The sequence below is a fragment of the Neolamprologus brichardi genome, chromosome 3 (assembly GCF_056152115.1).
Source record: "Neolamprologus brichardi isolate AB-2024 chromosome 3, ASM5615211v1, whole genome shotgun sequence".
Classification (NCBI taxonomy): Eukaryota; Metazoa; Chordata; class Actinopteri; order Cichliformes; family Cichlidae; genus Neolamprologus; species Neolamprologus brichardi.
In genome coordinates this window covers 32,838,196-32,861,489 of record NC_142106.1, presented here as the reverse complement: position 1 = coordinate 32,861,489, position 23,294 = coordinate 32,838,196, and the positions used below count along the sequence as shown (strand labels likewise).

Genomic DNA, 23,294 nt, shown 5'->3' with positions numbered 1-23,294 from the left:
CTTCTTAAAATCTTATCCAGTTCAAAGTCAGAGATAGCTGGCACCTATGTCTGCAATGAAAAAAAGCAATAAATGACTTGACCACTTGAAAACCATACAAGATTTTCTAAAATAAGACTTTGTTTCTGAAAATTAATAAATAACCCTGTAAGGTACTATCAGGCTAAATCACAGGGTTACAGACAGATGTATTTATACTATAGTTTTAAAGACATGTTTCCTGGTACAACAAGTTTTCTGGCATGATATGATCTCAGCTGAGACTGAAGCAGTAAAAGAAGGTGTGGGAGAAACACCTGTGTACAAAGGACTTGCCACATCACTAGGTATACTTGTTTTACTAGGTTTGTGAAATTACTGTAGCAAAGTTATTAAAATTAAATCTCTGTATGTGCATACTCACATTTGTAACTTGTAGTATTCGTACTTGACTTGCATTCCAATTTTCCGATGTGTTCACATGTTTAGTTTACTTTTTTTCCTTCCTTTATGTCCTTATATGCTGTTTTTACAGGTTTTTTCAAAAGTAAGAGTTCAGCGGGGTATATAACAAAGAAATGTGCTCTCTCTGCTGATGTTTATTGCTAAAGTGACAGCTGCACATTCAGTAATCAAACATGCCTCAGTTTCTTTGCAGAAAAGAAAGTGAAATAACTAATATGAAAAACAATTTAGGAAATATTAAACAGGGAAACAATATATTTAAGATATCGACCAGATGATTTAAAAAAAATACATCCCAGTTAAAGAGCCACAACATTAAAAAGCAAAATTAAATTAGATAAAGCAACAAATAAGATAAATAGTGCATAATTATTCTAAAGTGATTTTAAAGCACCTTAACATAACATGATTTGTTTATATTAGTTCAATTTCACTACTGTTACTGTGTCGGGCAGACTGGTAATGTATTATATTAAACAAAAAAGGGAAACAGCACTCATGCTGCATTCTCCAATTAGACCAAGACAAAAGCATAAGCATTATTAAACAGCTCTCTCTGTTGAAAAATATAAAAAATTCAATTAAAAAAAATTTCTGTTTAATTAGCATAAGGATGTGGAGACATAAAATAAATAATCATTTAATAATGATTCAATTTAATTTGACTCCAAATCCTGGTCTGGCTTTTTTATTTGTATTTTTTCAAAGCGACAAAACATGACCACAACCCACTTGATTTAGCAGCTTCTATTTCTACATCATCTACATCAGTTTTGGTGTATATTGGATAGTTTGTGTCATCGTGTTTTCGTTCTTCTCTTTTGATTCTTCTTTTCTGCTGCTCTGGCAGACTTGCATCATTCAGTTTTACTCTTCTGGGCTTGGCTGCATTTGTTGTCTGAGATTTCTTTTCAGTGATTCCTTCATTATTTTTGACACATCTCTCAGAGCTGCCCTGTGAGGGTTTTCCTACAGTTTCTATTCTCATGTTATTCATCTTTGTCCTGATGATTTCAAAATCTAGAGTCTGCATATTTTCTTCATAAGTTATTTGAACTTTTCCTGACTTCTGTGAACCATGTCCTCCTTCTGTGACTCCCTGAATTTTTGGTCTGGCTTTTAGTTGAAAACTCTCTGCTTTAGTTTTTTCATTAGTAGCATCATCCTGGTTTTCTTTGGGTGCTTCTATTATTTCTGCTCCTGCTGGTCTCAGATGGGGTTTCTCGCTGATCTGAATTTGTTTAGTATTTCCTTTATATTCTTCCTTTTCCTCCACATCAACATCTTTCTGTGTTGTAGCAGCACCACTTACCTCCCCTACTGTGTTTTGTTCAAACTTACTGTGGTCACCTTTTTCGTCTCCTTTTCTTTCTCTCCTGTCCTCCTTCACATTTCTGATTTCTTTCTCTACACAAACATCATTATCACTTGAATGTGTAACACTGATCTCCTGCATGTTCAGTGTATCACTGTGTCTGCTTCTCTGTTTAAGGCTCTGATCATCTTGTAGTATGTTTTCTTTTCTAACATCAGCTTTTTCTTTATCCTGAAATGTGTCACAGCACATCTCTGCTGTTGGTTTATCAGCACTAATCTTTCCTTTTGTGTCATGTTGAAAATCTGTTTTTGTTTTCTCCTCAGCATGAGAAGGACTACAGATTTGTTTATTCTCCTGATGTTCACATATGTTCTCTCCAACAGTGTCAGCTGGATGCTCTGCATGGCTTTTTTTCTCTGACTGTTTATTTTTAGCCTTTTCATCGTTATCTGCTTTATCATCCATTAATTTACTCATCTCATACTGTCTGCTTAGATCATCACAGACTGCTGATCGATCACTGATATCGAGTTTAAAATCAGGATTAATATCTAGTCTGCTCTTTTTAAAATCGTCTGCTTCTGTATGTTTTTGATCCAGGTCATCACTTCCAGTGGTTCCTTTGTCCTCATTTGGTTCTTTGTCCAGAGGATCTACGTTACAGGGGGTGTCAGGTGATCCCCCTGCTTCTCTTAAGCGAGCAGTCTTTGGATTATCCGCTGTGTCTGTCTTCTCCTCTTTTCTCTTTCTATTGCTCTTATTTTTCCCATCTTGACTCTGATCATATTCATTACTGATGGTGGGTGGTCCACTGGTGGACACATCCGTGGACTCTGGAGTACCAGTATCTGCAGCATGAAGCACAAAGTAAAAACAAAATCATTCAGGCACCAAACAGCTGAGGAAACGACAACAAAAATATTTTCTCTTACCTTTCTTTTTGCTATAAAACAGAAGATATGTAGTCTGGGACCTAATTGACAAATATGACATGTAACAAATATGTTACTTTCACAGTTTCACAGTGATGTGTTTGGATAATTTTTTATAACATATTTATTTTTTGCAGCAGTGTTTTCCGAGGCATTAATATGTGTCTGTGTATGTTTACATTTTACTAACAGTGTAAATATTAAAAGATACACATAAATGTTTTAATTGTTTTCATTGATTTTATTATTTTGCTTTTGCACAGGAGAGTTTTGGGGACAGAGTTGAATCAATCACAGAAAAAATCTGCAGTTGTGATTTGTGGCATGAATAAGGCACGGCGGGTCCAGGGATCAGTGTTCTGAGCCATTTTTATTTGACATCTGCATCACAACACACACCTGAGTCCCCGTGTTTTAACCTGGCGGGCGTGATTGAGGATGCCGTGCAGGTGCGTCCGCCCTCCCTGCACGCCACCGCAGACCACGCCCCACCACATGATTATAGCACAGTGTGATATGATACTTCAACATGTAGCACACTATAATTGAGAAAAGTGTATTTAACGCATGTTTAGTGCATACTCGTGTGAAAAGTTAAGAAATAATTGGAAAATAATGTACAGTGGAAATAAGAAGCACAAAAACTTACTTCTCAGTGTTATCCAGCTGGAATGGCTGAAAATCAAGCTGATGATGTAAAAAATAATAAAGTATGACATGAATGATCAGCTGGGCCACTGTAACGCATGAGTAATGTAGGAACGTATTTTGGTATCAAAAATGTATAAGTGATCTATCTTACCTTTGTGACCCTGGTATCATCAAACTGATACCATCTGTCTCCATGTTCCTCCTGGATCTTTATTGTGGCGGAGTAATGTCCACCTCTCAGATCCCCAAAATGATCCAGAAACGCATATAGTTCATATTTCTGACTCTGATTACCAAAGGAAAAATGGCAAACATCAAAATGACTGAAGAAAATAAAATGGATTATAATTACATGCTAAAATATTCTGTACATTTACCTCTGGTATCTGCAGGGTTTCAGGAACATCCACAGAACAGGTGATTTTGAAGTATGACATGTAATTATAGTTGAACTCAAACCTCTTCAGCAGCAGACACAAAACATCTGGATGATGCTTTATTACATCTCTCTGAATGAAAAACATTTAATTTAGGACCGTGTTGGATTATAATATTATTTTATGCCATGTTAGACCCCTAATTAAAGATTGTGAATTATTATGTAGTTTTAGTTTGCATTATGCTCCTGAATTAGAAGAAGGTTATAACTATTACATTTGTTAAACTGATTTGCATTACATTAGACTGCTGATTTATTGTGAATGAATGATATTGTTTTATGATGCATTATACTGCTGAGTTATAAGAAATACTGTTCGCAGAAAGTCATCGCCTTATTTGTCTGGTTAGAAGAGAACAGAGCATACTGCCCCATCTCAGCAGGAGCAGATAAACAGGGAGCCAAGGTCGTAGCTTAGGCGCTGTGTGAGAGAAAGAATGTGAATGTTTAGGCTTTTATGATTAGGTGGGGGCCACTAGAGGCTATAAGAGTTTGATCAATGCTCCACCATTTTGAGATCTGATGCTGTCTGCTGTATGGTGTCCATCAACCAACCCGTGTATTCATTAAATCATCGTTTGATTCAACCCGGCCGGACCAGTGTTGTTATTTTGGTTTTTCCTCTTGTATCCATCCTCAATATTTGAATCCATGACAACAGTTTTACTGATACAGCACCAAATCACAACAACAGTCACCTCAAGGAGCTTGTCTGCTTCCATTACAAGTCAATATGTTTTCATAATTTTATTTAAAGAATAATAAAAGAATCATAAACATTTTTTAACTCACCATAGTAGCATCAACTTTGTCATCACACTGCTCACAGTACAGCTGATTTTCTCCACAGAAATCTGAAGGTTTAAAAAACTCTTCAATGCCCTTCACCTGAAAAAGTGTTATTTAAAATCAGCTCTGACAATCATGTGCTGACCAGCATAAAGGCTGTGATTGTAAAGTGCTGGTAAATGTTTTCTCAGGGAGGAAGGTTTTCAATACACTAACTTTATTTAACATAAAAATGTAAAAAGTTTTGCATTATTAGCAGCCACCATCAGATAAACTCACTCTAGTGGTTTTTGAACACAGTCTTTCAGTTGTGTTAATGTTAAAATTATTTCGGTGTGCTGGTCTCTGACTGAAACATGGAAATCTAATTTACAAGACACAGTTGCAATAAAATATTTTTTTTATTTATCTCTGCATCAGTGTCATAAATCAGAATTTTACTCAAGACCTAAAGATAAATATATGCATAAAAATTATTATGTATTGCACGTCTCTTTGTTACTTGTCATATCCTTACCACGCTGTAGTCTTCACTGCAGGAATCCACCAGTGAAAGAGGAAGAAGCCAAAATGGTGCATCTCTGTCAGTCTGTATATGACCTTTAGAGCAGGTGGTCTTGTTTACTAACTGACCGTGGAAGATCTGAAAAAAGCACAAATACTTGTTGGCAAGTGATATTTTTTAACCAGCTTCATATTAATAGGTTCACTTTTGGAACCAGTCAACCAACAGGAGAACAGTCTCTACCTGTGATGCATCCGGACTGGTCATTCTTAAAACCCTCTCCAAGTACTCTGCAGCATCACGCTGTTCATACACTGGGTGGGGAAATAAATGTGCATGCTTTCAACAAAACAATTAAGTTATTTAATTAAAAATGTTTTAGAATTATCCAGTCTAACAATTTAAACAAGTTAAGTTATTAAATTACATTAAAAAACTGCACAGGATGAAGAAGACTTTACTTCAAGACTTGTTGTAAATTGATCAACTTTAGATCCATTTATTAGACTCTTCAAACAATTCAAAGGTTGTGCTGTTTTGTGTGTTAACATACTGTACCATTATAGATGCCCAGCTTCTGTGTTATTTTATATGAGTATGCTGTGTGGTTCTGTAAGTCATCAAATAAGACTTTAAGATGATGATCAAGAAACTCAGAGTGAGGATTTTTTCCAGAGTACCTACACGAAAGGTAAATAAGAGTAATTAAAAATGCACAATAGACTTCATATTTGATAAATACAGGATCACACTTAAAGCTGGGCTGTAACAAACCTTGTCACAGCCTCTCTGAAGTCCTCGGTCATGAACAGCACCTGCAGCACACTGTTCAAGTAATCTGTCGCTCCCTGGTTTATCAGTCCATGGTACCTGTTAGCTGCTGGGAGGAGACTGATCATGTAAATTTCAGAACGATGAGCAAATAATTATGGTGGATCATAAATTAAAACCCCTTCTGCTAATCAATTAAATCAATGAATTAATAAAACAATAAGAATTGACAAAAATATTCAAACTGAACCATTAAGGTCAAGGTTGTCAGTAAAACTTCATTTGTAAAATGAAAGACGTTCAGAGACACCTTCTTTCTTATAGCAGTGCGGCTAGACAAAATGGTAAACGGTAAACGGCCTGTATTTGTATAGCGCTTTACTAGTCCCTGAGGACCCCAAAGCGCTTTACACATTTAGTCATCCACCCATTCACACACATATTCACACACAAAAAACACAGTCTAAACCAGGAGAGTCTGAGAGAAATGTTTCTACCTGTAAGGGCCAGTTATTGAAAGTCATCTAAAAACAATAGACCTAGATGTTAAATATATGTGTACTGGCATCAGATCTTACCCAGAGAGGTGCTGCTGAATAGCCGTCGAGTACTCTCCAACAGAGACATTTTCAGTCACTTCAATTCTGTGTTACGGAGAGCTGCAAAAGAATTCAAAGTTTGTACACCAGTCAGTATTTGTTTATAAACAACAACAACATCATTTATTATTAATTATTACTAGCAGGTAAACAAAGTCCCATGTTTTTGTACATAAGGTGCCAAAATCCACAGCCAGTGACAGGCTTTCAGTAACATCTCGAATAGAAAACACTTTGAGTATTATGATATTACCACTACAACACGCTGCTTTTCTAAGCTACATTTAATGACTTTCGACGAGGCTACGGAAAAAAACTATAATAAACAAAAACAATACCAAAAAAGAAGTTTCTTCCCCAGACAGACAGTGTTTTTCAAAGAAATTGCTGATGAAGAATAAAACAAACCTAATTATTGTCATGGTCCTGAGTCTGCCGGCTCAGTGTTTTGTGTTTCTTTATGCTTTTGTTTATTCTGATTATGTATTCCGTGATTTGCCATTTGTTAGGTTTCTGTTTTGTGCCTGCCCTGGTCCCACTTCCGTGCTCCCTCTGTCTGTCTGCTTGTGAATCTGTCTGTTTAGTTCAGTGTCTTGTCTGGTTCTCTGTCTGAGTTTCCTGTTTTATTCTGAAGGTCCTCGTCTCATGTGAGTGTGTTCAGGTTACGTTTCCCCTGTCCCGTCGGCTCTGATTTCTCCCAGGTGTGTTGCCCTCCTGTCTCTCATCCCCTGATTACTGGTGTGTGTACTTAAGCCCTGTGTGTTCTCCTGCCTGTTGCCGGTGTCCCCGACAGAATTTGTTTCCCCTGCGTCGGGAGCACACGCTGGACTGTCCAAATAACGGACAAACGGTATCCCACATTGTTGATTTTTAGTTTACAAACACTTCTTATAATGACTAACTACTCCTGAAATTTTTGAGATGTTAGCTCTTTATACAACGAAGTTATAGTGGGATACAAATAATATCAGGCAGATCCTGCCACAATTTGTTCCCCCGGTGTAACTCACGGACAAACAGTATCCCACATTGCTGATTTTTCGTTCACAAACACTTCTTATTATGACGCATTACTCCTGAAACTTTGGAGGATTTAGCTCTTTATATAGTAAAGTTACAGGAGAATATAAATAGTTATCAGCCAAAATGTTCATGGTTTGTTAAAATAATCCCAGCTGATACCCCGTGAGCAATAAATATATAAATTTCTGTTGTAACCCTCAAACTGAATGGTAATGTAACACAACAGGTAATACAAATTTTTCCACTTTTTCACAAAATGAAAACATCAGTACTTCGTGCGTGCTCCCAGCACAGGGGAAACAAATTCTGTCGGGGATACCTACTTTGGCACGACACCTGTTCGTCTGCGTTCAATGGTGTTCTGTTCCTCTGTCTGCGTCTCTCTGCCCCGCATCCCGTTTCTTATGATCTCAGGTTTGTCATTTAGTTTTCCCAGTCTAGGTTTTTTCAGTCATTCGTTATACCTCACTGCCTGTTCTGTCACTCCACTCCTTGTAAATAAACGTCACTAGTATCATCAGTTTTGGGTCCCCTGCATTTTGGGTCCTTTCTCCCTCCAACGCCACACGGCTCCCCGGGGCGCCCCGGGAGCCTTGACAATTATTTTCAAATGTAATACACAAGTACACAAAAACAAAAGATTCAAACATACCTTCAGTGGTAAAAGGGATATTTTAGATATCTTAAAGATGTTTTCTAAGATCTTTGGCAATAAAAGTATTTAATTTATGGAATATTTGAGTATAGGCTATCTCTCTCCAGTGTAGTTTAAAACACTGGAGCAGCGCTTTCTCTTTCACTTCTGCTACACCTTAGTGTTGCATTCAGCGTGTATCGGAATTTTGATAATCTGGCGTATTCTTTCGTATTCTTTTGAATTTAAAGAGACCTGTAAGAACACTCTATTAACGGTGAAATGATAACTATTTCATTAACACTATTTTAAGTCACTGATTGCATGAGCTTGACAGCGATTTAATCAAAGAGCAGAGATGGTTAATATTAAGCGCAAGTCTATTTCCACACACAACTACCTTCATCATGAATAAACGCAGAGTTTAAAAAGACCTCGTGAAGCTCTGCTAAACTCAAACTTTGTGTCTCAATTTTTCTCAAACACTTTAATTTTCTTAAATCCACCAAAAAGATACTTTTTTAATGTAGCTGCTACTAAAACCCTCTAGTTTATAAGCAGAGAAGCTTAAAATAAGGTTTAAAAAAAGTGTTAAAAAACATCAATTGTTCTAAACATTTTGAGGGGAAGGGTGGTTTTCTGTACATGTTCTGAAGTTATTTTAACACCAAATGTTTGGTCTTGATCTACTTGCAGCGTTTAAACTTCTGCAATATGGTAGCTATGCATCAGTTTTCTTATCATCTTATACAATTTGGCCACAGTGGAAAATTGCCAGTTTATCAAAAGGCCAGGGTGAATCCATTCATGTGAAACCAAAGTTAAGGTGTGAAACCATCAACATTCATGAACAGGGACATCAGCTTAAATCCAGAATTTGGTGCAATGTTCACAAAGAAGCTAAAATAGCTTCCTGTTGCAGGTCAGTGGTGTAAAAAACCATTGTTAAAACATGTGGCTCACACTTATGTGAGATTTATGATGTTGCAGTTGTGTTCCTTATATCCTTGTTATGTTTTTAGACTGTAGTGCCACTGAAAAGCTTCAGGTGTGTCACATGATCAAAGATGCTGCATAAAAGGTTTGTTTGTTGTTACCACATTTTTAGAAATGTTAAGCCTGAATAGTTTGTTTGGAAATAATGCTTACATAGGCTAAAAGAAAGGGGAAGAAAATACACCAGGGTAAGCTCAGCTTTAACCAGAAACGCAGTGTAAAACACTCCAGGAAGTTACTGATACAGTCAAGAAATCTTTCCCAGAAGCACAAAGACACAGTATATTATTTAATGACTCACTTGGCAGAGCCGGGCCAGCTGATATGAAGAACTAAGCAAACAGGATTTAGCTTAGCTTCACCTTTCTGTTTGAGTTTTGGCAGAAAGGTAGAAACTTATACTCCAGACCTGCATATGAAATTGGTGCAATAGAGTGGGGTTTTATTTAGGTCATTTTAAATTATCTGAATTTGCTTCCATGTTGCAAATGTACTACTCACACGTATGTTTCATCATATTACAGATCAGCAAAGATTTACCAAACTTTGACCCACATTTGAGAGAGGTGAATGTTGCTTTAGAGATTGCCAAAACAAGAAAGCTTATCACAGATTATATGTTTTGAGGCATCTCTCTGCTGATAAAGAAGTTGAAGTTCAACTCGTGTTTAATTGGGAAGTTTTATAGTCATGCGAAGTACTGCTTGACAAAAACAGAGTCAGTCTTGGATATAGCAGCGTCATCATTTCTCCCCGCATTTCCTGTCATGTTGTCACTGCTTTACAGGCCTGAAGCTGCTTTTACCCAAATTTCCCTTTGTGGGACAATTAAAGGATTATTCTATTCTATTCTATTCTATTCTATTCTATTCTATTCTATTCTATCCTTATGTGAGTAAAAGAAAACATAATTAAAATATAATGTGTTAAATTTGCTTAGATGAGAGGATCCACCTGTAGATCAGAGGAATAGGAAAGGATTTGCGAAAGTGTGTGCTTCAGTTTGGTTTAGCTATAGGCCTGAACATGTCATAAAATTAGGAGTAGACTTATAGGAGACCCTCCCCCACCTTAAGTTGGGAAAGTAAGAGAAAGAGAAGTTATAGCTGAGTGGAAATTCCCCAAGGGATACCTGGGGTGGGGCTCTCAGTGTTTGTAACCTGATGATTGTGGGGAGATGGACTTTTATGACCGGCAGGGAATCACATACGCAGGGGTACCTACACGTGCACACACAGCCACTCACGTTGTTGCACATACATACACAAACACAGAGCTTACAACACACCATGTGGGTTTTATGATGGGGTGGCTTCTATAAAACTAGTTGAAACAGACAAAGAAGTGAAGATCTGCAGAGGGACACCGGCCTTGCACGTCTTCCCTTCTGGAAGGTGCATGCGTAACTGAAGAAGAATAAAGGTTTTGTGAAATGACTACTGAGTCCGGTGTAGTCTCGGGAGGCATAAGGAATAAAAAAGAACTGGGGTGAAACTGCTTTATGTAACACTTACCAGTTCCGGTACAGCACAAAGATTAGTAAAGTTCTGTATTAGAAATGTGCCTTAAACAAAATAAAGGAACATATATAAAAGCAAAATACATAATTAAACAGCATTTTATTATTGTACTTTATGTAAGTATAGCTCATCTTGAAGTGTTTTACAATCTGGAACTTAATTGACCAGAATGACACGCTGGTTAACCAGACGTCCACCTGCCTGAAGGGAAGAAGAAACAAAGTCACCGCGTGGTAATTACTAGAAATAGTAAAGTTTAATGAACGGTGTAGAAACTAGTTTAAACAACAGCTTTCAGAGAAAGCAACTCCTCCCAAACTGGAAGGGGTATAATTAAACATTAATGTTTTATTATGTCTCAGTTTTGATGTTGGGTACTAACAGTGAAGGTTGAGGTCATATGATTAGTCAACCTGGGTACTTTGTAGGTAGTTTGAAGACGATCCATAAAAACATGAAGTTAATAAAAAGTTTTCACATTTGCTGTGATTTTGACCCGATTTTGACCAGAATTAATTCAGCTCGAGCTGTTATTGGTCTTTTCTACCATCACACATAATTTGAAAATGATACTTTGAAAACTTTGGAGGCTAAACTGACCACAGGTGGGACAGTCACGGATGGAGGGACAGGCGTCAGCTCCTCGAACCTGAGGGAGATCAGTAGTCTTGCAGTTGTTGAGAACTTCGTGGTTTGAGTGGTCTGAGCGTGGAGCACCATTCCATGACGTCAATCATTGGCAGCAGAAGTTGTACAGTTTGTTGTTGTCTGCTGTGCAGATTTCTAAACTCAGCAGATTTTTCACCTAAATGTGGTGTTATTTGCAAAGTTTTGCAAATAACACCACATTTATTTGCAAAGTTATTTGTTATTTGCAAAGTTTTGCAAATAATTCTCATATAATATTCTATAAATTGTGCACATTTTGTTCCCACTTTTTTAGAAACTTGATTGGGTATAATCAGTCTGATCTGCTTAAAAATAAAATTACAATCTTCTCTTCAAAGTGGGCCATCTCTTCAACTGACAGTACTGCCAGCCTGAGGACCACTGCACCACACTTTTCCATCATTTCACTTAAAGTGGGGCAGTTAAATTTCTACTGGTCTTGCAGGGAGCAAGTGGTTTAAAAACAGCAAACAACTCTTAAAAATATGAGGGTAGTGAAAATAAACCAAAACAATAAAGTAGCAGGCCTGGCAACAAAGAGCTTCATCTTACATCAAGCCAGGTGAGTACTTTTTTTAAGTTCAGCGTTATCATGCTCTGTAATTTAATGCTAGAAATGTAAGTATTAGCCACATTTTGGAAAGTCAGAGAAAAAGGAAGGAACAAATGAAGAAAGAAAGAAACTTGATCAAGCAGACTGTGGCACCACCAGGTGCATGACCACATGACACCTCTGCTACTAGAGTGTCTCCTCACCGGCTGCACAAAACAAAAACTAAGGACACCGAGTTTGATATTGCATCACAAACAGTCTACATGTGACCAATATAAGGAAATACCAAAACACTGAATATATGTGAGCATTTTTCTGATATACCTAACACCAGCATAACAAGTGCACATAACTGCTTTAGTTGGCTTAACTGGTACACTAAGTGAAATTAGAACCGAGGGTATAACTTTATCTACTCATTTAACGCACCAAGATTAAGCAGCCCATTGAACTTTCAGTTTCTCCAGGGTACTTACAACAAGTCAGATGGTGCATTATGACAGGTTTGCATTACCTTTTAATATATTCAGAGTCTGTGTACAATTAATATGTAGAACAGCTCTGGATAAAAGCTTTAAGTTGCCTTCCACAGGATATGAATATTTACTATAAATGAGACACATATTACAGGGATCAGCTGATAAACACTCACTGGTCAGATGAATTCTAGGTACTAGTATGTTGTTGTCAACAGAAACTGAGTGAAGCCCAAAATGAAACTAAGCTAACCCAAGAATAAGTAGCTAAAACTTCAGGCTGCTCAAGAAAATGTTATTTTTAGTTGTAGTTAAAAAGGTTTAATGGTCAAAAATGTCTGCATGTTAGAGAAAAAAACCTTTTAGTAAAAGTAAACTGAAAAGTGAAATAATTTTTATTAACTCAGCAGGTTTACAATCAGTGAAAATGTGGTGTTTCAAGTCAATTTGAAACTGAAACTCTGAACACAACCTGCTCCTGACCAGGTTATGTGATATCTATGAAATTAACTAGATTCTATAGAATAAAGCTCAAACATGAATGATGACTAAGAACAAAAAAGAACAATAAAAACCAGCAAAAGTCATACAATAATAATAATAAAAAATAATAAAAGGAAACAAATGGTTGGAATCTTCCAGAATGGTCCAGATGGAATCAGCTACAGACTATCGAGGGACTGTACAGATCAACTCTGTAAGGTTATCAGATACATCTTTAACATCAGTCTCGGTCTGGAGAGGGTCCCCATTCTGTGGAAGACCTCCTGCATGTTGCCTGTACCAAAGACAACATACCCCAAGGAGCCAAACCACTTCAGTTCATATATAATGATAATAATAATTTTAGTTTTCCATTACCCAAGTATTAAATAGTCCATCATTTGTTCAGTGGGAAATTAGCTTTTTGCAAACAATAACTTTAATTTCACAACCACTAGATTCAGTGTAAAATTTCTACCTGTTTTCCCTTCAGTAACAATCAAGTAAAAATATGCCACAAGTGGAAATATTATTTTTTGCCTCAAAGCTACTGTCTCAGTTTATAGTTTATAGTAGATATACCAAAATCCAAAGAATATGCACAGCCACATGAAAAAACTGATATTAAAAACAATACTGGGAAATATTACACAGCAAAAATTACCACAAGTGGAGACTTGTCAAATAAATAATCATTAAATGCTATGCTTACGCTTTCTCTCAACTTAATCTGACAACAAATACCGGTCTTGCTTTTTTTTTTTTTTTTTTCTTCATCAATGCAGAATGACGGGCCCAACGACACATTTTGTACTTTGCAACATTTTTTATTTGGTTGTTGCTTCTTACAACTCTCAGTCTTAGCTTTTCAGCTGTCAGCCACTCACAAAACCCCACCTCAGGTCCCGGCACATCCTTTATATAGGAGACCTAATCAGCTCAGATGTGTCTCTCCCTGCAGGAGAGGAGCAACAAAAACAACGCTGTACCGCAGTGACAAACCATGAACACCACCCAACTGGCTCATTGTCTGCACTTGATTTAGCAGCTTCTATTTCTAGATCCACTTGTGGAATTTCGGTGTATTTTGTATGGTTTGTGCCATGTTGTTTTTGTTCTTCTCTGGGCTTGGCTGCACTTTTTGTCTGAGATTTATTTTCAGTGTGTCCTTTGTTATATTTGACATGTCTGGCAGAGCTGTCCTGTGAGGGTTTCCCTACACTTTCTATTCCCGTGTTCTTCATCTTTGTCCCAAAACATTCACCGTGAGAATTCTGCCTATTTTCTTCACAAGTTATTTGTTTGTTAGCATTTGTTATAACTTTTCCTGACTTCTGTGAACCATGTCCTCCTTCTGTGACTCCCTGAATTTTTGATCTGGTTTTTAGTTCAAAACTCTCTGCTTTAGTTTTTTCATTAGTAGCATCATCCTGGTTTTCTTTGGGTGCTTCTATTATTTCTGCTCCTGCTGGTCTCAGATGGGGTTTCTCTCTGATCTGAATTTGTTTAGTATTTCCTTCATGTTCTTCCTTTTCCTCCACATCAACATCTTTCTGTGTTGTAGCAGCACCACTTACCTCCTCTACTGTGTTTTGTTCAAACTTACTGTGGTCACCTTTTTCGTCTCCTTTTCTTTCTCTCCTGTCCACCTTCACATTTCTGATTTCTCTCTCTACACAAACATCATTATCACTTGAATGTGTAACACTGATCTCCTGCATGTTCAGTGTATCACTGTGTCTGCTTCCATGTTTAAGACTCTGATCATCTTGTAGTATGTTTCCTTTTCTATCATCAACTTTTTCTTTATCCTGAAATGTGTCACAGCACATCTCTGCTGTTGGTTTATCAGCACTAATTTTTCCTTTTGTGTCATGTTGAAAATCTGTTTTTGTTTTCTCCTCAGCATGAGAAGGACTACAGATTTGTTTATTCTCCTGATGTTCACATATGTTCTCTCCAACAGTGTCAGCTGGATGCTCTGCATGGCTTTTTTTCTCTGACTGTTTATCTTTAGCCTTTTCATCGTTATCTGCTTTATCATCCATTAATTTACTCATCTCATACTGTCTGCTTAGATCATCACAGACTGCTGATCGATCACTGATATCGAGTTTAAAATCAGGATTAATATCTAGTCTGTTCTTTTCAAAATCGTCTGCTTCTGTATGTTTTTGGTCCAGGTCATCACTTCCAGTGGTTCCTTTGTCCTCATTTGGTTCTTTGTCCAGAGGATCTACGTTACAGGGGGTGTCAGGTGATCCCCCTGCTTCTCTTAAGCGAGCAGTCTTTGGATTATCCGTGGCGTTTGTCTCCCCCCCATCTTCTCTCTTTCTCTTATTTTTCCCATCTCGATTTTGATCATGTTCATTACTGATGGTGGGTGGTCCACTGGTGGACACATCTGTGGACTCTGGAGTACCAGTATCTGCAGCATGAAGCACAAAGTAAAAACAAAATCATTAAGGCACCAAACAGCTGAGCAAACAACAACAAAAATATTTTCTCTTACCTTTCTTTTTGCTATAAAACAGAAGATATGTAGTCTGGGACCTAATTGACAAATATGACATGTAACAAATATGTTACTTTCACAGTTTCACAGTGATGTGTTTGGATAATATTTTTATAACATATTTATTTTTTGCAGCAGTGTTTTCCGAGGCATTAATATGTGTCTGTGTATGTTTACATTTTACTAACAGTGTAAATATTAAAATATATTATTGTTTTAATTGTTTTCATTGATTTTATTATTTTGCTTTTGCACAGGAGAGTTTTGGGGACAGAGTTGAATCATTCACAGAAAAAATCTGCAGTTGTGATTATAGCAGTGTGATATGATACTTCAACATGTAGCACACTATAATTGAGAAAAGTGTATTTAACGCATGTTTAGTGCATACTCGTGTGAAAAGTTAAGAAATAATTGGAAAATAATGTACAGTGGAAATAACAAGCACGAAAACTTACTTCTCAGTGTTATCCAGCTGGAATGGCTGAAAATTAAGCTGATGATGTAAAAAATAATAAAGTATGACATGAATGATCAGCTGGGCCACTGTAACGCATGAGTAATGTAGGAACGTATTTTGGTATCAAAAATGTATAAGTGATCTATCTTACCTCTGTGACTCTGTTATCATCAAACTGATACCATCTGTCTCCATGTTCCTCCTGGATCTTGATTGTGGCGGAGTAATGTCCACCTCTCAGATCCCCAAAATGATCCAGAAACGCATATAGTTCATATTTCTGACTCTGATTACCAAAGGAAAAATGGCAAACATCAGGATGACTGAAGAAAATAAAATGGATTATGATTAAATGCTAAAATATTCTGTACATTTACCTCCGGTATCTGCAGGGTGTAGGGAACCTCCACAGAACAGGTGATTTTGAAGTATGACATGTAATTATAGTTGAACTCAAACCTCTTCAGCAGCAGACACAAAACATCTGGATGATGCTTTATTACATCTCTCTGAATGAAAAACATTTAATTTAGGACAGTTTTACTGATACAGCACCAAATCACAACAACAGTCACCTCAAGGAGCTTGTCTGCTTCCATTACAAGTCAATATGTTTTCATAATTTTATTTAAAGAATAATAAAAGAATCATAAACATTTTTTAACTCACCATAGTAGCATCAACTTTGCCATCACACTGCTCACAGTACATCTGATTTTCTCCACAGAAATCTGAAGGTTTAAAGAACTCTTCAATGCCCTTCACCTGAAAAATGTTATTTAAAATCAGCTCTGACAATCATGTGCTGACCAGTGAAGTGAAGCTAAGAATCTTTCGTCAAGGAGGAAGATTTTCAACATGGCCTACTAACTTTATTAATTCAGACTCAAAGGTTAAGATGTATTGTTTAAGAGAAAAGTGAAAAGAAAAGCCATAAAGTAAAATTACCACTGGAGGGTTTTTTTTTGTAGTTTCAGTTCTGTACACCACCACAGTGGAGTGTAAATCAGTCAATATGTGACTAAAGTGCAGACTTTTAGGTTTAATTATTTTCTTTTTTTTAAATTTGTATGACCTGTATCAGAATTACAGGTTTTACAGGTTTTTTTCAGAGATCATTGCTGTACATTTTCCTGCTAAATAATCAGATACTTTAGACAAACCAGAAAACTCAAAAGAGTGGACATACATGATTATATACCTATATCCTTCATTGTGATTCCTTTCCACTCATTAACATCAAACAACAGTGGGAGACTAAGTTGGAAGTACAGCTTCAGACTTCTGGTAGGACAAAGCGCTGCACAGAATCCACTTAAGCAAAGCTAAATGCATAAACTTTATGCTGTGGATTTAATAAAACAGTCATCATTTACTGGGGGAAATATAAAAAATATTATATATATTTTACTGGCAAAAGCATGTAAGTTCAAAATGTTTCTTCACAGCTGTCATGTCCTAGCAGACAGAAACATGCTGAGAAGTTTGCAACTTGTCAGATCCTTACCACACTGTAGTCTTTACTGCAACAATCCACCAGTGAAAGAGGAAGATGCCAAAATGGTGCATCTCTGTCAGTCTGTATATGACCTTTAGAGCAGGTGGTCTTGTTTACTAACTGACCGTGGAAGATCTGAAAATACAGATACACAAAAACCTGTTCATTTTCTTTCAGTTATAATTAGAAAGCATTTGTTCACAACAAAAGCAGTCCAAAGCATTTTATACTCTAAGGCAAAGACTCCACAATTAAAAAGGAATATTTTGATCCAGTGTATAGATATCCTTTAGCATCGATGAAGACCTTACCTTTGATGCATCAGGACTGGTCTTTCTTAAAATCCTCTCAAAGTACTCTGCAGCATCACGCTGTTCATACACTGTGATAAATGCATTTTTGTAAAAGTCATTTTGTAATTTTGCCCTACAATTTTCCATTGTTATAATGATGAAATAATTAGATCAATGATAGTAATATCTTTAAAGTCATACAGAGCTCAGGAGTTTACAGTGTTAAAAAGGTTTTGTTGTTCTGTACCGTTGTCGATGCCCAGCTTGTTTGTTATTTTATATGTGTATGCTGTATAGTTCTGTAAGTCATCAAATAAGGCTTTCAAAACATGATCAAGGAATTCAGAGTGGGGATTATCTCCAGAGTACCTACACAGGAAGTAAACATGAGTGATTAAAAATGCACCGTAAACTTCATATATGATAAATACAGAATCACACTTAAAGCTGGACAACAAACTTTTTCACAGCCTCTCTGAAGTCTTTGGTCATGAACAGCACCTGCAGCACACTGTTCAAGTAACATGTGGATCCTTGGTTTATCAGCCCATGATACCTGTTAGCTGATGGGAAGAGAGAATGCATACAAAGAAGATATATATTTAAAACATGAGCCTGGATCATAAAATACCCAAAGAGAAATAAACCAAAACAGTCAAACCCATTTATATTTTATTTATTTATTGATAATTTATTCTATAATGATTAGATTTTAATTTCTACATATAGGAGTTTAACTGGGTATTTTTTATTTCGTTTTTCTTTTGTCGATATTACGCTAAAATATCTAATTTGCCACTGCTAGTCAAATCTAGTTGTTTGATCTGATCGGCTGATTGGGAAAGCACGTGCCGATTTATATTGTGTTCCAAAATTTACAGTGCGTGGAAAAAAGAGAGCCAATAAAGAACTGCCTGTAAACCTCCAAAATAAATTACGTTGACTCATAGATCAGGGCCATGTAAGGCTGGAGCATTGCCAGGAGTATAGTGGCCTCAGTAACTGGTCAACTAGAACAAGCAAAACTCTCTTTAGAGTCCAGTGTCTGTCCAAACTAAGTAATCAACCTAGTGCAATAAATTGGTTAGAAAAAAGAATCTGAACATAACTTCAGAAATCCTGAAAGAGATCTATAATTCAGCAATGTTCTATCCATTAAACATTTATGATGATAAGGATGTTGATGAAGGCTAAATGGAAAAAAGCCAGCTCCAAGTACACGAGTAGGCTACTAAAAAAGACAAAAAGGAAATCGAAATTCCTTGACGCTGGATAAATATACAACTTACACAATACGCCTGAGGAGGAACACAAAAAACAATCAAAAAATGCTCTAAATATTTACTAAAATCTTTGAAATATTTGTTGTAGATAATACCTGTGTCCTTTTCGCTCATTTTCACTTCACTCCACTTGCTGTTCTGCTGAAGAAACTGCTCCTTAAAAGGAATAAACGGCAATTAACGGGAACTAAACAACAGCACATACAATCTTTCCTTCGGTTTATTTCAAGGCATTCCTCTGGATCCTTCGGGAACTACTTTATTCTCGAGGCAAACAAACAAACTGCGACCTGCAGATCCAGTGAATTTAAAAGCACCGGAATACTTTCTCTTTCTCTTCTCGTCGAGTTGCTGCAATGTTGCATTCATGCTGTGTTGGAAATCTCGAAATTATCAAAAGACAGCTAGATGACTGACAATGATTTACAGTTATTTCCTTTTCAGAACCAGATTATTAAAAATGTGAATGAAGAACACCTAATATGTTCTGACTCACAAACACAACACACAGGAGCTATTAACATGGACTTCAGTTTCGGAATCTATTTTAGTTCAGGACTTGAAATTGGTGTAAGATCAATTGGGTAGTATTTGAAATTTACGTACGACAATGAACGCAGCATATGAAGTAATTGACAGGGCGAAAAGGAGATCTGGATTTCATTTTTACAAAGCTTATAATATTGTATTTAATGTACCTCCACAAGAAAGGATGTATTGTGAAATGTATTCATTGACATCATCTGCGTCACTTTGAAATTCAACAACTGTTTTAATCTATGAAATAATTTTTAATCACAGATTTTCAGAGACAAATTACTCACTATGCTTCTTGCTCGTGATTCAGAGAACCTCCTGCTGGATATACACTAGAGAAAACGTGCCCTGCATTTATTAACGTATTATTACGGCTTCTGTTTTCTAAGGACCTCCAAATATGCACGCTTAATCAAAGATGACACAGTTGAAATAATACAGTTTTATTTTATTCATCGGTGAAAAATGAGTGTATCAGAAGTGATTTAAAACAAGGCTAAAATATATGTAAACAGTTGCGAGAGCTTTCACGTAGCGTCAACGGCATTGGCAGCTGTAGGTGGAGCCTGTCTCGCTCAGGCTCTCAGTCCTCCGGGAAGTCTCAGCACTACTTGGATAACAGACATATGCTGGATTCCATATTCAGACAGCGGCTTCTTATCTTCATCCAGATTCTTGTCTGTGAATATCAGCCGCAGATTCCCATCTAACACAGAGAGTGAGTGAGAGAGGGAGAGAGAGAAAGAGAGAGAGGTTCACTTTACTAAAGTAAATAATTAAATAAATCTATAGCAAAATACAAAATAAACAAAGCTTCATAATGTGGCTTACTTTTCTTTGGATCATCCGTTAGCCCCAGTGCTTACTTTAAATATATTATACTCTTCCGCGAGCAAGAAATCTAAGTCTTGATCCGCCACAACAAATTAAATATATTTTCAAAGGAAATTTTGGAACAACCTGAACAACATGAAACCAAGAAAATTACCCTAAGCTCGTTCATCGTGTGGACAATATATAATGTAGGCTAATACAACGTAAATTAAGAGTGTTTCACTTCTCTGTGTATTTACCTGCAGTTTCTGGAAACTTCTGTCTTATTTTTTCCCTCAGCTGCTCCACTGTCATGCTCTTGAACTGCTCCTCGGTGTTGCTCAGGTCGACGGTCACCTTCCCACCCCTTACTCCAGAAACGACGACCTGGTACAGCTTTCCCATTCTGTGCGCTCCCTCCGCTTCTGCAGCGGACACTAATAAGGTACTTCTGGGTCTGACGTCACAGAGCTGAGTATACTTTCACTTTCATCTAAATGATTGTTTTTACCACTCAGTCTTCTTTTTCTTTTTTAGTTTTACACTGCTCTATAAAAATGGGTTTGATATATTAGATTTCCTCTACAAAATGCAAATTCAGTTTTTTTTTGTAAAAACAAACCAATGAAAAAAAAAAACATGTTAATAATCTTCTAACGGTGTTTATGATAAGCAGTTTACCATTGTCTACATTATAGTGCCTGTGCTGTGCATCACTCGCCATTTACACACTCAATTGTTCAGTGTGTAAATGCATTCCCTTATTGGACACTCAATCATAGCTGGAAATCACCTGATATACCAGTTCATGATGAATGGGCGTGTTTGTTTACCAGCTGTTCCCTTCTCCTGCGCATTTTATTAAAAGTCAGTGCTGCAAAAAACTCTCTATAAACGCCACTGTACAATAACGTATTTGTTTATTTTTATAACTATTATTTATTAGCATTAAATAATTCTTTAAAACATTAAAAAAGCTTTAATTAACTGCTGTCCTCATCATCAGCGCAAAAGAGTAAATAAAGTGAAATAAAGATACAAGAACACAGACCTGTTACAGAGCGCTGTTTCACGTGACTTCTGGTAACTGCAGGAGGAAGTGAAAGTTTAAAATTATGGTGCTGTCAGTGGTGATAACACTCGGTGTTCACTTCACTTACTGCAGACACAGATTGTTTATCCACGGAGAGGACGGAAAGTTTCTGAGCTAAAATGACCGAAGAGAAAAGATACGACCCCAGAGACACGACACAGAAATTCGTCAACAGGCCCGATGATCTGGATCCGCTACATATATGTAATAGATCCCTTAATTGATTAACTTAGGGACATGGATATTCTAGGTACTTTCAATGAGGAGAAGAGGAACAAGAAAACACCTCCTTATGCTGTCTTATAGAGAACACTCTATGACATTTATTACAACAAAACACATAACAGTCTCATCAGCAACTTCAATAATATGCAGAATGTTAACAACACTTATGAGACAAAATCAATACAATCCCCCCTTCAATCAGTCAGTTCAGTTTCCATATTAGTATTGGTCCATTTATGTTTCTTGTCACAGTTCTACCTCCACCAACCACTCTGGTTTGGTGAGGAAAGGAAAAAAAGTAAAATATGGTGTTGAAGTAAAAAAGAATAATAATAAAATAAATTCAGAGCTCTGAGAAAAACTTTGTCAATCTACCCGGGTAGTGTGTGTGTGTGTGGATAAGCCCAGTGCTTATCTGCAAAGATGAGTAAAATCCTCATTCGCCGTCCTTCTGGGTGGAGCAATACGTCTCTGGAAAAAGCCCCACTGGATTCGCCTTCCAATCGCCGATCGAGTATCCAGCAACTGTCTCTCGCACTATGTCCCAACACAGTAAAAAACAATTGGAAAAAAGGATGCGTGGTAAGCAAATCCTAATAGTCTGTAACGATAAAAACCTTAACACTTAGAAAAAAAGGTTCGTATTCTCTTCCGATACACCATGCGCTCGGTGCGTTCTTCTTCTAGCTTGCTGGCTATCTGCCCCGCTGCAGCTCTTCTTCTTGCCGCATAACGCAGCGCAGGACAACTATAGCGCCATCACTGCCCCCTGTTGGACAGAATTAGTACTACATACATTAAACATTAAATTATTGGCTTCAACAGCAGTGGATAACCTTGAGAGGGTTACATTCTCCCCCCCTTAAGCCGCATGCATCCTTGCATGTGGAACTTTACACTGTTTCACCAGTCCCGGGCATTAGTTGATCTACGCTGGGTACACTGTCGAAGGTGAATGCTTGGGTGAAAGCTTGGTCTAACCCAGAGAAAATGGAGTGCATGACTGTCACCAAAGGATTTCCCAACGTTGGATAAGTTAGCTTCTTTGGAGCTGATCTCTCCCTTGATGACCTCCTTAGTCCCACACCCTCTTCATGATTAGGGACATCTTTAGAGAGATTTGGTTCTCCTTTTCTTTCTTCCTCCACAACTTTCATTTTGTTGCTCACTTCTGTAATCAATGTACGACTATCACCCAAACTGCGTGAGAGATCTTTAGATTGGCTGTCTTCAGCCGAACTGATCTCATGCAGCGGTGACCCCTGAACCTGGTCCTTCTCATCATCTCCGTTCTGGGTTGTCACTGGCTGGAATTCGTGAGCATCTGGATTTAGAGTAGAGAGCTCTGGACTCAACTCAGATTCAACAGTGTGAAGCTGATCTATCTGTCCCAAAATGTCTTCTGTAGCTGACTTTTTGTGGACTTTTACTCCAGCCAGTCTGTCTGTGACTGCAATCTGGTTGGCTTCTTGGAGTCCATCTTGCAATACATTAGACTCATTACAGGGTAGAGAATGAAGAGAGTAATACTCAACTTCATCTTCAGTGCTCTCCTCATTGCTGGTTTCTGAAGAATCAGTCTCAAACATGTCAACTGGTGGTGAGTTTGCAGGTTTAGACCGTGACACTGTTACTTTGGGTGCTGTCTCTTCAACAGTGGGTGGGAGAAACCCACAAGGTAAGAGCAGATCTCTGTGTAGCACTCTTTCAGGCCCATCTGCTCCTTCAGGCACCACCACAAAAACAGGCGAGTCCTGAATCTGTCTGATCACAGT

At 37.3% G+C, this 23,294-nt stretch overlaps 3 protein-coding genes across 4 annotated transcripts; all 3 read right to left on the bottom strand.

Annotated features, from left to right (window-relative positions):
• Positions 1–1,131: 1,131 nt before the first annotated feature.
• On the bottom strand, positions 1,132–8,232 carry LOC102776136 (uncharacterized). Its single transcript, XM_087836955.1, has 12 exons — positions 8,124–8,232; positions 6,428–6,508; positions 5,853–5,958; positions 5,637–5,758; positions 5,322–5,392; positions 5,091–5,216; positions 4,577–4,672; positions 3,723–3,854; positions 3,497–3,631; positions 3,344–3,381; positions 2,695–2,735; positions 1,132–2,610 (listed from the first exon to the last, which is right to left on the bottom strand). Exons 2-12 carry the CDS (start codon positions 6,474–6,476, stop codon positions 1,133–1,135), a joined length of 2,394 nt encoding a protein of 797 aa, XP_087693081.1. The 5' UTR covers positions 6,477–6,508; positions 8,124–8,232; the 3' UTR covers position 1,132.
• Positions 8,233–13,719: 5,487 nt separating this feature from the next.
• LOC102775853 (uncharacterized) lies at positions 13,720–19,143 on the bottom strand. 2 transcript variants are annotated; one of them, XM_087839318.1, is made up of 11 exons: positions 18,947–19,143; positions 18,029–18,131; positions 17,816–17,937; positions 17,587–17,657; positions 17,285–17,410; positions 16,447–16,542; positions 16,155–16,286; positions 15,929–16,057; positions 15,776–15,813; positions 15,315–15,355; positions 13,720–15,230 (listed from the first exon to the last, which is right to left on the bottom strand). In XM_087839318.1, exons 1-11 carry the CDS (start codon positions 18,963–18,965, stop codon positions 13,720–13,722), a joined length of 2,388 nt encoding a protein of 795 aa, XP_087695444.1. In that variant the 5' UTR covers positions 18,966–19,143. The 2 variants fall into 2 exon arrangements, with proteins under 2 accessions (XP_087695444.1, XP_087695443.1); XM_087839317.1 differs by lacking the exon at positions 18,947–19,143 and having other exon boundaries at positions 15,929–16,063; positions 18,029–18,192.
• Positions 19,144–19,834: 691 nt separating this feature from the next.
• LOC148104248 (uncharacterized) lies at positions 19,835–20,628 on the bottom strand. The gene is made up of 2 exons (XM_087839316.1): positions 20,462–20,628; positions 19,835–20,094 (listed from the first exon to the last, which is right to left on the bottom strand). The coding sequence occupies exons 1-2, from the start codon at positions 20,604–20,606 to the stop codon at positions 19,964–19,966; spliced, it is 276 nt and encodes a 91-aa protein (XP_087695442.1). The 5' UTR covers positions 20,607–20,628; the 3' UTR covers positions 19,835–19,963.
• Positions 20,629–23,294: the final 2,666 nt, after the last annotated feature.

Bases quoted from the DNA above. Each gene is read 5' to 3' on its own strand.
- LOC148104248 (XM_087839316.1), bottom strand. From the start codon at position 20,606: ATGGGAAAGCTGTACCAGGTCGTCGTTTCTGGAGTAAGGGGTGGGAAG. The intron at 20,095-20,461 runs GTAAATACACAG...TCTCTGTGTTAG, and splicing joins GAAGTTTCCAGAAACTGCAG to ATGGGAATCTGCGGCTGATA.
- LOC102775853 (XM_087839317.1), bottom strand. From the start codon at position 18,192: ATGATCCAGGCTCATGTTTTAAATATATATCTTCTTTGTATGCATTCT. The intron at 15,814-15,928 runs GTAAGATAGATC...TTACATCATCAG, and splicing joins ATGATAACAGAGTCACAGAG to CTTAATTTTCAGCCATTCCA. The intron at 15,231-15,314 runs GTAAGAGAAAAT...TTCATGCTGCAG, and splicing joins GTTTTATAGCAAAAAGAAAG to ATACTGGTACTCCAGAGTCC.
- LOC102776136 (XM_087836955.1), bottom strand. From the start codon at position 6,476: ATGTCTCTGTTGGAGAGTACTCGACGGCTATTCAGCAGCACCTCTCTG. The intron at 3,855-4,576 runs GTGAGTTAAAAA...TTTTTCATTCAG, and splicing joins ACAAAGTTGATGCTACTATG to AGAGATGTAATAAAGCATCA. The intron at 2,736-3,343 runs GTAAGTTTTTGT...TTTGTCAATTAG, and splicing joins CAGCTGGATAACACTGAGAA to GTCCCAGACTACATATCTTC.